We start from the raw sequence: 13,996 nt of genomic DNA, 5'->3' as shown, positions 1-13,996 counted from the left end.
AAGATAGAAATGTTTGCATGACTGTTGAATAAAAATGTACTTATAGAAAGTAAATGAATCTTTATTTGTCTCTTACATACGGTGGTTGCTGCTAAAATTCTAAGACAGTGCCAAAAGGTGCATTTGCTTTGTTGCATTCTTGCATGCATAGCAATCATTACAAGGTTCATACTACAGTGCAAGAATACAATGCCTGGCTCAATGCATTACAGAAACATACATAACTGTGGCTCATTATCAAAATACTCCTTCAAAGCCTCCCTGATTCAACCAAAGCCACATTGAGCCCCTATAATAGCCCTGGTATCGGATGCTCAAAAGCCAGCTGATCCACCTCAACACTCCACCCCTACAGAAACTTCTCCTCCTTAGCTTCACAATGTAGGTTGCTATGACCATGGGAATATTTTCCTTACTGAGGTCTAACCTGCCAAAGAGGCAGCACCAGCAACCTTTTAAGCGGCCAAAGACACATTCAACAGTCATTCTGTACCTGCTGAGCCTGTTGTTGAAGCACTCACTGCTGCAGTCAAAGTTGCTGATGTAAGACTTCCTGAGCCATGGGAGCAAGGCATAGGCTGAATCTCCCAGAATCACTACTGGCATTTCAACATCTCCAATGGAAATCTTCTGGTCTGGAAAGAAAGTCCCTGCCTGCAACTTTCTGTACAGTCCAGTGTTCCTGAAGATGCACTTGTTATGCACCTTCCCTGACCAGCACGTGTTGATATCAATGAAACAACCCCAATGATATACCAGCACTTGCAATACCATAGAAAAGTAGCCCTTTCTGTTGATGTACTCCATCGCAAGATAGCACGCATATCACCACTGCCCCTCCGCAGTAAGTGAAACCCATTGCCTCAAACCCATCCACTATTTCACGCACATTGCCCAGAGTGTCAGTCCTTCACAGCAGGAGGTGATTAATGGCCATGCACACTTGCAAGCATCACTGCAACCCCCATGGTGGGCTTCCCCACTCTAAACTGATTAGCAAATGATCAGCTTCCACACTGCAATTGCCAATTGCTTCTCCACCATTAGGGCAGCTCTCATTTTGGTGTCCTTGTGATAGGGAGCAGGGATGAGCACCACATACGCTTCCAGGAAGGTGGATTTACGCATCCAAAAGTTCTGCATAACAATGCGATCTTATCACTCAATGCTTGTTTCTTGGGCCCGGAACGAACAGTCCACTACGTGCAGCTCCTCCATGAATGCCAACGGCAATCTTGAATTGTTTCTGTCCATGGCACACACAACAGGGCAGATACCATGGTGTCATGATCAGAGTCACCACTGTGTTGCGTTCATAACGCTCACCAAAATACTGGAGAGCACTGCAGGATCCATGCTTTCTGACAGATGGCAGGCATGTGTTTACAGGATCTGTTGACAAGTGGCGTGAAATGTACTAGGAAACCCGTGGATTCATGGGAGGGAGAAAACTGCATCATGGGACGCTCAGCCCGCCCCCGTGAGACACTGCAAACCCTTTCCCAGAACATCCAGGGGAAGATGGTTGCAAGTTGCACAGTGGGATAGCTACCCACGGCACACTGCTCTCTGTCAATGCAAGAGTAACTACTGTGGACACGCTCCACCGTCACAAGGAGCATTGTGTGGACATGCAACTGCAGTTTAATTATAGTGGTGGATGAACGTTGATGTAACTTAAGTTGACAATGCCAAATAGGTGCATTTGCATTGTTACTGCACACACAGCGATCATGAGAGGGTTCATACCACAGTGCAAGAAAACAATGCCTGGCTCAGTGCATTACAGAAACATACATTACTGTGGTTCATTGTCAAAATACTCCTTTAAAGCTTCCCTGATTTGAATAGCTCCCCGTTGAGCCTTAGAAATATCTGGAGTGTCAAGTCTGTCCTCCCCTGATTTTGCTGCAGAACTTATGGATGTTTACTGTACCTGCTAACACCTTAACTGAAGGAGGGTTTTAAATCACAGACTTAAAAATGTTTTATCAGCCATCGAAGTTAAATAAGTGTTAAAAGTTAACAGGTTCAAACACTGACTTAAAATCCCTCTCCCGCAATTGCTCAGCTTTTACTCTCCTCGGTTTTGTGATGATACCATTTTGTTAGCTCTACAGTCATTAAAATGTTCCAGCCTAGACAGGACCCATATTTCTAATATAAAAAAAAAGTTGACTTTTTTTCTTTTAATGTCAAGTCTTCATACCTTCTTTGGACATCATGATGTAAAGAGCATAATCCTCATTTTCTTTCCTTTGCAAAATTTAATTTCTAGTCACAAAACTGAGACAATATGCCCTTTAAATGTAATCTTCAAAATAAGAATCCTTTGATAAAAAGTGCAAATGCCTTCACACAAGTCTAAGTTATTAAGCAAAATAACCTTAAACTTACCATTTTTCACTGTATGTACTCTAGGACCCCCCTCCCGATTGAGTCTCTTCTATTACTAGCCAGCATATTCAAGCGATGGTCTATAGTAGACACATCACCTCCAGAGTAAAGGTAGGCATAATCTCCGAGTAGACAATCATGAGGTCCCGATTTTACAGAAAGCAAGAGTTAAATTAATAATCTGCTGCAATGCCCTGAATTTTTCCCCCCACTAAAAGCACATATATATTATGTTACGTCCAGTTAAAAGATTTCTTGCTGAATTCTTATATTTCCTTTTCTCCAGGTATAAAGTTCAAAACTAGCTAGAAAAACCATGTCCCAGTGGGAAAGAAGCTATCAAAAATAATTTGTCCCAACAACATGTTTGCCCAAAACCAACATAGTTTATTTTTATAGAACTCCCCAGTAAGTTTCCCTCTGATTAAAGTAATTTTTCCCTTAGACCATATTGTCTAGATCAAACTCTGATAAATAAAGTGTGTACACTGCTTCAAGTAATCTGTAATGCACCCATCACCTTAGTATTTAGGTGCCCATTAGAAAAATATTTAAATAAGTATACTAACAAGTTCAATGTACCTCAGAATTGTGGTTCTATTTTCACTCTCACTAATGTTTATATTCAGAATACATCTCAAATCACAACTGGATTTTTTCCCCCTAAAAATATAGTCTAGTTCAAATGTGAATTAATTCACAGAAATCCAATGGCCTGTGTTATGCAGGAGATCAGACTAAATGATCACCTCAGTCCCTTCTGGCCTTACTATCTATGAAATCTTAGAATAAATCTACCTATCATGCACACTACAATACATTCACCTCAGCTCGTTTACTATAACTGCCAGTACTTTGGTCCTGCAGGAACACAAGAGAAATGTTACTTCAAACTCCGAAAACCATCATCCTATTACAAAACAAAAAAGTAAAAGTTAGAACTGAAAAATAAGATTTGATCTTAGTTTATACACATTGAGACTGGTCTCTTGCAGTGAAAGCATCCAAATTAGCACAAAGTATATTCAATTTTTCCTAAAAATGAAAGGCAGCTTAAATTATGCTGATCTTAATTTCTCAAATTAATCTATTCTTAAATTTTATCCAAATTTCAGACTTAAAGGTCAGGTCTACATCAGAAAAGGTTTTCAGAGACTGCTAGTGTAGACGCAGCTTATCCTGGCAATAAATAAATAAATAATAAAAACGCTTTTGCCCAGTATAGCGTATTATATTAGTTCCCCCAGCAAAATAAACTATACCAACAAAAGTATTTTTAACAGCATAGCTGTGTATACACTAAGGTTTTTGCTGGTATAGAAATGTTGTAAAAAAGACACCTTCACCCAATATGACTATGCTGGCAAAAGTTTCTCACAAGGCAGTGAAAAATTAGGGTGAGTATAAAGACCTTTCACAGACACACAAAAATACATCTCACCGTTCAGGAACTCTTTCTTGTAATTTGTGCACATTAATAAGCATCAGAGAAACCTTCAAGAAATTCTTCTCATATAACCTTGGCTAATGACTGCATTAATGTAATTATAATGTAATGAAAGCTACATATCGTTCAGTTATTAGATGTACATACAACAACTGGAAGCACTGCAGTGGTAACATGGCTTCAAATAGTAAAGGTTTGTTTTGTTTTTAAGTCCTGATTTTATTACCACTTTTTCAGAACAGGGAAGGGATTTGATAGCCTTAGTGTTTTCTATGTATTTCAAATGTTTGGCAGTAGCTTTCCAGAACCACAATTCAAAACAAAGCAAGCCTCTAAAATGTTTCCCTAACAAAATATTTCTAACAGAAAGTAAAGGTACAATTACAAGATCAGTCAAAACATGCAGCATAATATTTTACCATAGCTTTGCTGCACAGTAAAAAGGAAAGTTGGCAATTGTGTTTTTAAAAATAAAAACAAAAGGAAATCCATTTTTGGTTCACACGCACTGCTAGACTTAACATGTAATGGTGATAAACAGCTGGTTTTGCACATAAGGGAAGAAGAGCTGGGAATGAATAGCTCCAATTGTATACATTTCCCAATTCCAAAACTGAAACTTTGACAGAAGTCACCCTGCAGCCAGGGGTATCGGATAATTTAGCATAAAATAAATGTTTATTAAAAAGGGCGTTGATTTCTTGGCACGAGTGGTAAGCAGGAGATACCCCTAGTGTCGACGTAAAATACTACAGCATAGAATACCATATGTCTGGATTAATTTTACGGCAGTAAAAGGGAAATTTAAATCGCTATGATTTTAAAAAGACAACCCCTTCATGCACACCGTGATATACTGCAAACCTTCTTACAACATCCAAAAATCTACATACAGATCACAGTTACTGTAAGATTTACAAACTCTGAGCAATAAAGTCTGCCATGGGCGACGTACATTGTAGCCTTCCGGGTCTGCACATGAGAAGCAAACGCTGCTGCACCAAAGCGCAAAAAAAAAAAAAAAAAAAACCTGCAAGACTGCAAAATAACCACCACGGAACAGCACCACTGAGCAATGGCAGAGAAACGCAGGACTACATCTGGGAAACAGATGAAGAGCAGCCTAGGATTCAATCCTGTTTCAGAGATGGGAGGGGGCCCGGGGACGCTGAGGTTGGGGGCAGGGGAGGGGAGGGCATAAAGGCAGAGGAGCAGCGGCGTGGGGATACACGATAGCGAGGGGAAGGGTAGGTGAGGGGGATGACGGGGTCTGAGGACGGGGGGATGGGCTGTTACTGACAGGGTGGCAGGAAAAGACTGTAGGGGGTCATGTGGGAGGAGACAGGAGATATCTGGAAGCGGCCTGGGGGGCGCAGCGGGGGTACCCGGAGGCGGCGCGGGCCTGGAGGGCGGGACAATCCGGAGGCGGACGAGACAGGGGGTATCTGGAGCTGGCCTCGGCGTGGCGGGGACGGGGACACGGGTAGCTGAAGGCCGCCGGGGGGCGGGAGGTCAGCTGGAGGCGGCCCAGGGGAGGGGACCGGGGTATCTGGAGGCGACCCAGGCACGGAGGTAGCTGGGGTTGCGGCCGGGACACGGGGGTGGGGAGGGGACGAGGATATCTGGAGGCGGCCCGGGCATGGCGGAGGGGAGGGCCCGGGCCCGCGGGAAGCAGGACGGGGGCGGCTCCTAAGGGCCGTTGCCGTCCCCGCTCCCTCCCGATCTCTGCCCCAGACCCGCAGGACCAGGCTGGGTCTGGAATTTTCTGCCGGGCCCGGTGCAGGGGGCTCGGCGGGCGGGCGGGGGAGGGGAAGCGGGGGCTGCTCACCATGGTGGCGGGTGGGTGTTGGGAGCCTCCCCGCAGCTGGATCCGCCGAGTGCCGGTCTCAGTAGCCGCCCGCGCCCGCTCAGTCCCGCCGCGCTGCCGCTGACGGTTTCGCTGCAGTGGCTCGCGCTGACCCGCAACCTCACCGAGAGGGAGGGAAGAAGAGCGAGCGAAGAGCGGCAGCACAGGGCGGAGCAGCCAACATCCGGGCACCCCCGCCACCAGGGGCTAATTTGCATACGTGCGGGGGGCGGGGGAGACCGCGCGGGACGTTCTGTCGTTTCAGCCGGGGGAGGCTGGAGGTTGGTCACATAGGGGTGTGTAAAATGGCGGCTGCCGGCCGGATCTGGGTTAGCCCTCGCGCGGAGCGGGAAGTGGGTCCCCTCGGCCCCTGCTTCCTGTAGCTCGTGGAGGGAGTTTCCGCTGGGGGCTGGTTCTCCTGGGCCTGTTGCCCCACATGGGGCCCCTCTCCGGACCCCCGTCGACTTCCACCCTCAGCTCCCTCTCCCAAGCTTCGTTTCTCCCTCGGCTGGGGGGCAGGAGCCCCCTACAGGCAGGGAGGTCTGTGCCACTGTGTTGCCTCCTTTTCTCTCTTTGCCCTGGGGGGAGGCTTTCCTGTCCCTGCCCAAACCGTCTGCCTGGGGCCCTTTAGAGACACTGGGGCTAAAGCTGTTTCCTTTTGGGTTGTCTTATGCCCTGGTTAACGTGGGGGAGGGAAGGAATAATCCGTGTTTCGCACAAAGTGATGTTCTCTACAACCATCACCACCTGCCCCCTTGATGATTTATCTTGCCTCCTCAGCCTTTTTGTTCATTGGATTCCCCCAGAGAGGGCTGCAGAGGTGGCTACCCCACCACACGCTTAAGTGCACATGGGGAGGGATCTGATTGTGGCGGTTACCTTCTGTGTGTGGATCTGGGTAGGATGAGCCGATCCTGTGTTACTGGCTGCTACCCTCCACCAGTTGTGGTATCACTTCACTGGAGTCTTCATGCTGAAATGCCCCCAAATAATATTTTACCTCTATCATTTCTAGCCAAGTGCTTTCAGTGTGTCTTTGATGTTAATGCAATTAATTATGCAAAACTAAGATTATTGACAGGTTTCAGAGTAGCAGTCATGTTAGTCTGTATCCGCAAAAAGAAAAGGAGGACTTGTGGCACCTTAGAGACGAACAAATTTTTTGAGCATAAGCTTTTGTGAGCTAGAGCTCACTTCACTGGATGCATTCAGTGAAAAATATAGTGGGAAGATCTATATACACAGAGAAAATTAAACAATGGGTGTTACCATACACACTGTAACGAGAGTGATCAGGTAAGGTGAGCTATTACCAGCAGGAGAGAAAAAAGACCTTTTGTAGTGATAATCAAGATAGGCCATTTCCAGCAGTTGACAAGAACATGTGAGGAACAGTGAGGGCAGGGGGAATAAACATGGGGAAATAGTTTTACTTTGTGTAATGACACATCCACTCCCAGTCTTTATTCAAGCCTAAGTTAATTGTGTCCAGTTTGCAAATTAATTCCAATTCAGCAGTCTCTTGTTGGAGTCTGGTTTTGAAGTTTTTTTGTTGAAGAATTGCCACTTTTAGGTCTGTAATCGAGTGACCAGAGAGATTGAAGTGTTCTCCGACTGGTTTTTGAATGTTATAATTCTTGATGTCTGATTTGTGTCCATTTATTCTTTTACATAGAGACTGTCCGGTTTGGCCAACGTACATGGCAGAGAGGCATTGCTGGCACATGATGGCATATATCACATTGGTAGATGTGCAGGTGAACGAGCCTCTGATAGTGTGGCTGATGTGATTTAGGCCCTATGATGGTGTGCCCTGAATAGATATGTGGACACAGTTGGCAACGGGCTTTGTTGCAAGGATAGGTTCCTGGGTTAGTGGTTCTATTGTGTGGTGTGTGGTTGCTGGTGAGTATTTGCTTCAGGTTGGGGGGCTGTCTGTAAGCAGGGACTGGCCTGTCTCCCAAGATCTGTGAGAGTGATGGGTTGTCCTTCAAGATAGGTTGTAGATCCTTGAAGATGCGTTGGAGAGGTTTTAGTTGGGGGCTGAAGGTGATGTCTAGTGGCGTTCTGTTATTTTCTTTGTTGGGCCTGTCCTGTAGTAGGTAACTTCTGGGTACTCTTCTGGCTCTGTCAATCTGTTTCTTCACTTCAGCAGGTGGGTATTGTAGTTGTAAGAATGCCTGATAGAGATCTTGTAGGTGTTTGTTTCTGTCTGAGGGGTTGGAGCAAATGCGGTTGTATTGTAGAGCTAGGCTGTAGACAATATTATTGAGCTACTGGATAGTGGCATTCTGCCTAAAAGTGCTTATATAGCACTAACATATATATGGCATTTTACAAAGTGACATTCCCTGCCCTGAAGCGCTTACAAATTAGTTATAAGAAGTGGTGCTATATAAGTGCAAATAATATAGGGAATGGAGCCTGAGTACCTTTTCAGGGCTAGCTTTTAGGACAGTAATTGCTGGCATGAGTAAGATCGGCCTTCAGAAAATGACCTATTTATACTGTAAGGTGGTAAGTAGGCCAGCAGATGCTTTATTAGGAAAGACTTTATGAAGGGTAAAGTGAAATATTAAGTAAAAGTGGTTTTACTTTGCATTCCTTTAGCGGCTGTAGGTTACAACTGCCACCTTATGGCATTTACTGTGCAGATCAGAACTTTTTGTGTTGACTATCAATACAATATGACACGGTTCTGATAAATGAGGTAGAGAGATGAAAATAAATATAAAATATTACCATGTTGATATCCCTTAAGAATAATCATGCAGAAACAGTTACACTGATGTCATTTTGCAGGCATTTGATTTTTTAATGACATTTTATTGACAAATCAATCCTACCAAATTCAGGATGATAGCTTTTTGGGGGGAGGAGTAGGGGAAATCATTTAATTTAGCACTAAGCTAATCGTTTCCAGCTTTATCATTGAGAACAAAGGTCCCCAAACTGGACTGTGAATTTCATCCCTTTCTAGCCTGTTATCAAAGGAGTGAATTGTCCCCCCACTCTTGTCTTGCTATCTGAGTGGGAGACGGAGCTGGCTTACGACTTGATGACTCAGTGCAAGAACAGGTTTCAGAGTAACAGCCGTGTTAGTCTGTATTCGCAAAAAGAAAAGGAGTACTTGTGGCACCTTAGAGACAAACAAATTTATTTGAGCATAAGCTTTCGTGAGCTACAGCTCACTTCATTGGATGCATACTGCGGAAACTGCAGAAGACATTATATACACAGAGACCATGAAACAATACCTCCTCCCACCCCACTCTCCTGCTGGTAATAGCTTATCTGGGCTATAACCAGCAGGAGAGTGAGTTTGGGGGGGGGGGGCGGAGGGTGAGAAAACCTGGATTTGTGCTGGAAATGGCCCAACTTGATTATCATACACATTGTAAGGAGAGTGATCACTTTAGATAAGCTATTACCAGCAGGAGAGTGGGGTGGGAGGAGGTATTGTTTCATGGTCTCTGTGTATATAATGTCTTCTGCAGTTTCCACAGTATGCATCCGATGAAGTGAGCTGTAGCTCACGAAAGCTTATGCTCAAATAAATTGGTTAGTCTCTAAGGTGCCACAAGTACTCCTTTTCTTAGTACAAGAACAGTGGTCCCTGCGTGGTCACTCTTTCTGCTTGTGCCTGGGGCCAACTTGTCAACTCTCTAAGAAGTAACTAGACTCTTGAAATCAGGTGTTAGTGAGCAAAGGCAGTAAAAGAGGAACTAAGGGTCAGCTATCCCCTGAAAGAGGCTATTAACATTTTTGAGGAAACTAGATCACTGGGTGAAACGTGAAGTTTTATCACAGATTAGAAACTTCTGGCTAAAAGACAGGGTAAGAAAAAATGGACAGTTTTCAACATGGCAAAAGATGAAGAGTGGAGTACTGTAGGTTCCATAGTAGGCATGATGTTTAGTATTTGTTAGAAATATCTGAGAAATATGGTGAACTGTGAGGTGACAAAATGTAGATGACTCAGTTCTGGAGGTTAGTCTGAGTTTGAGTTGACTTGGAGAAATTGACAAAGACCTAACAACGGTGAATGAACAGTATGGTGACACACACAGTTCACTGTTGATAAATGCAAGATAATGCACAGTGGAAGAAACAATTTTTAAAAAGTCACATATTTCTGAATGCTAAATTAACAGCAAACAATCAAGAAGTACCTTAATGACTAAAGAATCTTGGCCCTGCCACTGTCAAAGATCAGTACTAGACGAGGTGGATCACTAGTCTGCTCTGGTATGGGAGTTACTGTATTCATATTTTGTCACACATTCATTGCCATGATAATAGATACTGTATGCTTGTGTAACTGTGCTCTTGTAAATTAATCCAAACTCTATAACACAGATGCTAATAAAACAGTCTTAACTTTTACTAGTGATGCTATTACTCAAAATACAGCTTTCTCAGGGGCAGCATTGCCATGTACATTTAGGCCCCAGACTTGTTTTACAAAACCTAAGATCAACCGAAATGTTTCCATGACTCTTAAAATTCCAAAGGAAAAAAATAGCTTCAATTTAAAATTCTGCTGTGTTTGCATCCCTAAGGCTGCAACCCTACTGAGTATATGAGAACCAGGAAGTGAAATTGACTAGATGTTGACTGTAACTGAAAATGAATCTGACTAGTCTAATTTTATTGCCCAACCTGAATGAAATGAGAGAGAAGCAAATGGCATTAACGAGAAAGAATGCACTAACTTTAAAATTCTTAACCTTATTCATGTAAGGCTAACGAAACAGCTCAACTTTTTTTCCCCCAAATACATCATTTTTATCCTGTAGTACAATAGCTAATAGTTCAGAAGCTCTTCAACACAAAGCCCTGGTCTACACTATGGGGTTAGGTTGAATTTAGTCACCTTAGATCGATTTTAAAATGAATGCATCTACACAACCAACCCCTTTCTGTCGACCTAAAGGGCTCTTAAAATCCAGCGAGGGGAGTAGCGCTAATATAGCCCTTGCTGGGTCAAATTTGGGGTAGTGCAGATGCAATTCTATGGTATTGGCCTCTGGGAGCTATCGCAGAGTGCTCCAATATGACCGCTCTGGACAGCACTTTCAACTCTGATGTACTAGCCAGGTACACAGGAAAAGCCCCAGGAAATTTTGAATTTCATTTCCTGTTTGGTCAGCATGGTGAGCTCAGCAGCACAGGTGACCATGCAGTCCCCCCAGAATCGCAAACGAGCTCCAGCATGGACCGAAAGGGAGACACTGGATCTGATTGCTGTATGGGGAGAAGAATCTGTGCAGGCTGAACTCCGATCAAAACGAAGAAATGCTAATATATATGCCAAAATCGCACAGGGCATGGTAGAGAGAGGCTAAACAGGGGGACACAGCAGTGCTGCGTGAAAGTCAAGGAGCTCAGGCAAGCCTACCAAAAGACAAAGAAGGCAAACAGTCACTCCGGGTCAGAGTCCCATACATGCAGCTTCTATGATCAGCTGCATGGCATTCTGGGGGGGATCACACCACTATGCTACCACTGTCCATGGACACCTGAAAGGGTGGAGTCTCACACAACAGGGAGGGGGATGCTCAGCAGACAAGTGGTAAATCTGTTCTTCCTGGCAGCCAGGACCTTTTCATCACCCTGGAGCCAATACCCTCCCAAGGCGGGATCTCCGACCTTGAAGCTGGAGAAGGCAGCTCTGGTGAGTGCACGTTTGTAACTACAGTACAGGGTTTAAAAGCAATAGTGTTTAATGTTTGATTTGCCCTGAAGAATTGGGATGCATTCGTGGCCAGTACAGCTACTGGAAAAGTGTCTGGAGATGGAGCAGGAATCCTCCAGGGACATCTCCATGAAGCTGTCCTGGAGGTACTCTGAAAGCCTTTGCAGAAGATTTCTGGGGAGGGCTTCCTTATTGTGCCCTCCACAGTACTTTACCATGGTACTTTACCATGCCAAGCCAGTAACAAGTAGTCTGGAATCATTGCAGCACAAAGCATGGCAGCGAATGGTCCTGGGTTTTGGTAGCATTCAAGCAACATTAAGTCTTTTATCTTTCTGTGTTAGCCTCAGGAGAGTGATATCATTCATGGTCACCTGGTTGAAATAGGGGGATTTTTGTAAGGGAACAGTAAAAAGACCCCGTTCATGCTGGGTTATTTGCCCTTGGCAAAAAGGGATCATCCCGGAGAATAGCTATGCGGCGGGGGGAGGGGTGAAGGGATCATCCCAGAGAATAGCCACGCGGTGGGGTGGGGAGAGGTCTGTGCCGCATCCCCTCTTTTTAAACGTGAAACCCAACCGGCATTGCTTGCTATGGGAAAGGATGGTGCTGCAGTTTTAAACCATTCCCACATGTGTTGAAGGCGTAAGAAGCCAAACCCGCGTACCAAAAGGCTTACCATGGCTGCCTGGAAACTGAATTCTGTTGACCAGCCGTTTGTGATATGTCACCATGCCGGCAGGCGCTCATTATAAAAGGCAAAATGTGACCTTGTACCTAAAGCACATGTGCTGTCTGCTGTGAATTGCTTGATTCACTGTGAAAGAGTCTCCCTTTGGTTCTCAGAAATGTATCTTCTTAAATTTTACTCTCCCTTTTTATCTCCCCCCCCCCCACTCCAGGAGCTAATGTTTCTATGCTCCCCCTATCATCTCCATCCCTGAGGTTATCACAGATTAGAAGGCGAAAAAAACGCACTCGCAATGACACGTTTTCTGAGCTCGTGCAGTCCTCCTGCACTGACGGGGGCATTCAGTGGCAGAGGCCAGGAAAGCATTAAGTGACCATGAAGAGCAGAGGCAGGAGGTGATGCTGAGGCTAAAGGGGGAGCAAAGGGACATGATGAAGCATCTATTGGAGCTGCAGGAAAGCCAACAAGAGCACAAACCCCTGCTGCATCCATTGTATAACTGCCTGCGCTCCTCCCCAAGTTCCATATCCTCCTCACCCAGACGCCCAAGAACACAGTGCGGGGGGAGGCTCTGGGCACCCAGCCACTCCACTCCAGAAGATGGCCCAATCAACAGAAGGCTGTCATTCAAACAGTTTTGATTTGTAGTGTGGCTACAATAAGCAATGTGGCCTTGTCCTTCCCTCCTCCCTCACTCCACCCCACCCAGGCTACCTTGTCAGTTATCTCACTTTTTTTAATTAATAAAGAAAGAATGCATGGTTTCAAAACAATAGTTACTTTATTTCCTTTGCCAGCTGTGATCGAAGTGGGGCGGGTGGTTGGCTTACAGGGAATTAAAATCAACAAGAGGGGTGGGTTTGCAGCAAGCAGAAACACACACAACTCTCACACTGTAGCCTGGCCAGTCATGAAACTGGTTTTTAAAGCCTCTCTGATGTGCAGCGTGCCTAGCTGTGCTCTTCTAATCGCCCTGGTGTCTGGCTGCTCAAAATCGGCCTCCAGGCAATTTGCTTCAACCTCCCACCCCGCCATAAACATTTCCCCCTTACTCTCACAGATATTATGGAGCACGCAGCAATAACAATGGGAATGTTGGTTGCGCTGAGGTCTAACCTAGTCAGCAAAGAGTGCCGGCAAGCTTTTAAACGTCCAAAGGCACATTCTACTACCTTTCTGCACTTGCTCAGCCTATAGTTGAACTGCTCCTTACTGTTGTCCAGGCTGCCTGTGTACGGCTTCATGAGCCATGGGAGCAAGGGGTAGGCTGGGTCCCCAAGGATAATTGTAGGCATTTCAACATCTCCAACGGTAATTTTCTGGTCTGGGAAGTAAGTCCCTTCTTGCAACTGCTCGAACAGTTTGGAGTTCCTAAAGATGTGAGCGTCATGCACCTTTCCCGGCCATCCCACGTTGATGTCGGTGAAACATCCCTTGTGATCCACCAGTTCGTGCAGCACCAAAGAGAAGTATCCCATGCAGTTTACGCACTGGTTGGCAAGGTGGTCCGGTGCCAAGATAGGGATATATGTTCCATCTGTCGCCCCACCACAGTTAGGGAACCCCATTGCACCAAAGCCATCCAGTATCACCTGTACATTTCCCAGAGTCACTACCCTTGATAGCAGAACGTCAGTGATTGCATTGGCTACTTGGATCACAGCAGTCCGCACAGTAGACTTGCCCACTCCAAATTGATTCCCGACTGACTGGTAGCCGTCAGGCGTTGCAAGCTACCACAGGGCTATTGCCACTCGCTTCTCAACTATTAGCGCAGCTCTCATCTTAGTATTCCTGTACTTCAGGGAAGGGGATAGCAACTCACAAAGTTTGAGGAAAGTGGCCTTACGCATACAAAAGTTTTGCAGCCACTGTGAATCATCCAATACCTGCAACACTATGTGGTCCCACCAGTCT

The 13,996-nt window shown here is 45.3% G+C and overlaps 1 protein-coding gene and 1 long non-coding RNA gene across 5 annotated transcripts in view; one reads left to right on the top strand and one right to left on the bottom strand.

Moving 5' to 3' along the window:
• Positions 1-5,824, bottom strand: part of PPP3R1 (protein phosphatase 3 regulatory subunit B, alpha) — an 86,990-nt gene extending 81,166 nt beyond the window's left edge. Inside the window, exons 1-2 of one of the 2 annotated variants that reach the window (XM_084623824.1) lie at positions 5,673-5,820; positions 3,223-3,258 (exon numbers count right to left, since the gene is read on the bottom strand). In XM_084623824.1, coding sequence (XP_084479950.1) covers positions 3,223-3,258; positions 5,673-5,675 — 39 coding nt within the window. In that variant the 5' untranslated portion in view covers positions 5,676-5,820. Of the gene's footprint in view, positions 1-3,222; positions 3,259-5,672 lie in introns of both variants that reach the window. The other variant, XM_084623826.1, reaches the window with a different exon arrangement.
• A 99-nt stretch (positions 5,825-5,923) lies between these two features.
• On the top strand, positions 5,924-12,852 carry LOC311518218. Of its 3 annotated transcripts, none has more exons than XR_014710924.1 (3): positions 5,924-5,971; positions 11,288-11,367; positions 12,291-12,852. It is a non-coding gene; the product is annotated as an uncharacterized lncRNA (long non-coding RNA). The 3 variants fall into 3 exon arrangements; XR_014710925.1 differs by having other exon boundaries at positions 5,935-5,986; XR_014710926.1 differs by lacking the exon at positions 5,924-5,971 and adding an exon at positions 5,993-6,230.
• The last annotated feature ends 1,144 nt before the right edge of the window (positions 12,853-13,996 follow it).

Source organism: Lepidochelys olivacea (assembly GCF_965140295.1).
Source record: "Lepidochelys olivacea isolate rLepOli2 genome assembly, chromosome: 3".
Taxonomy (NCBI): domain Eukaryota; kingdom Metazoa; phylum Chordata; order Testudines; family Cheloniidae; genus Lepidochelys; species Lepidochelys olivacea.
The sequence above is the reverse complement of the archived record's forward strand: the minus strand, read 5'-3'. Positions and strand labels throughout refer to the sequence as shown.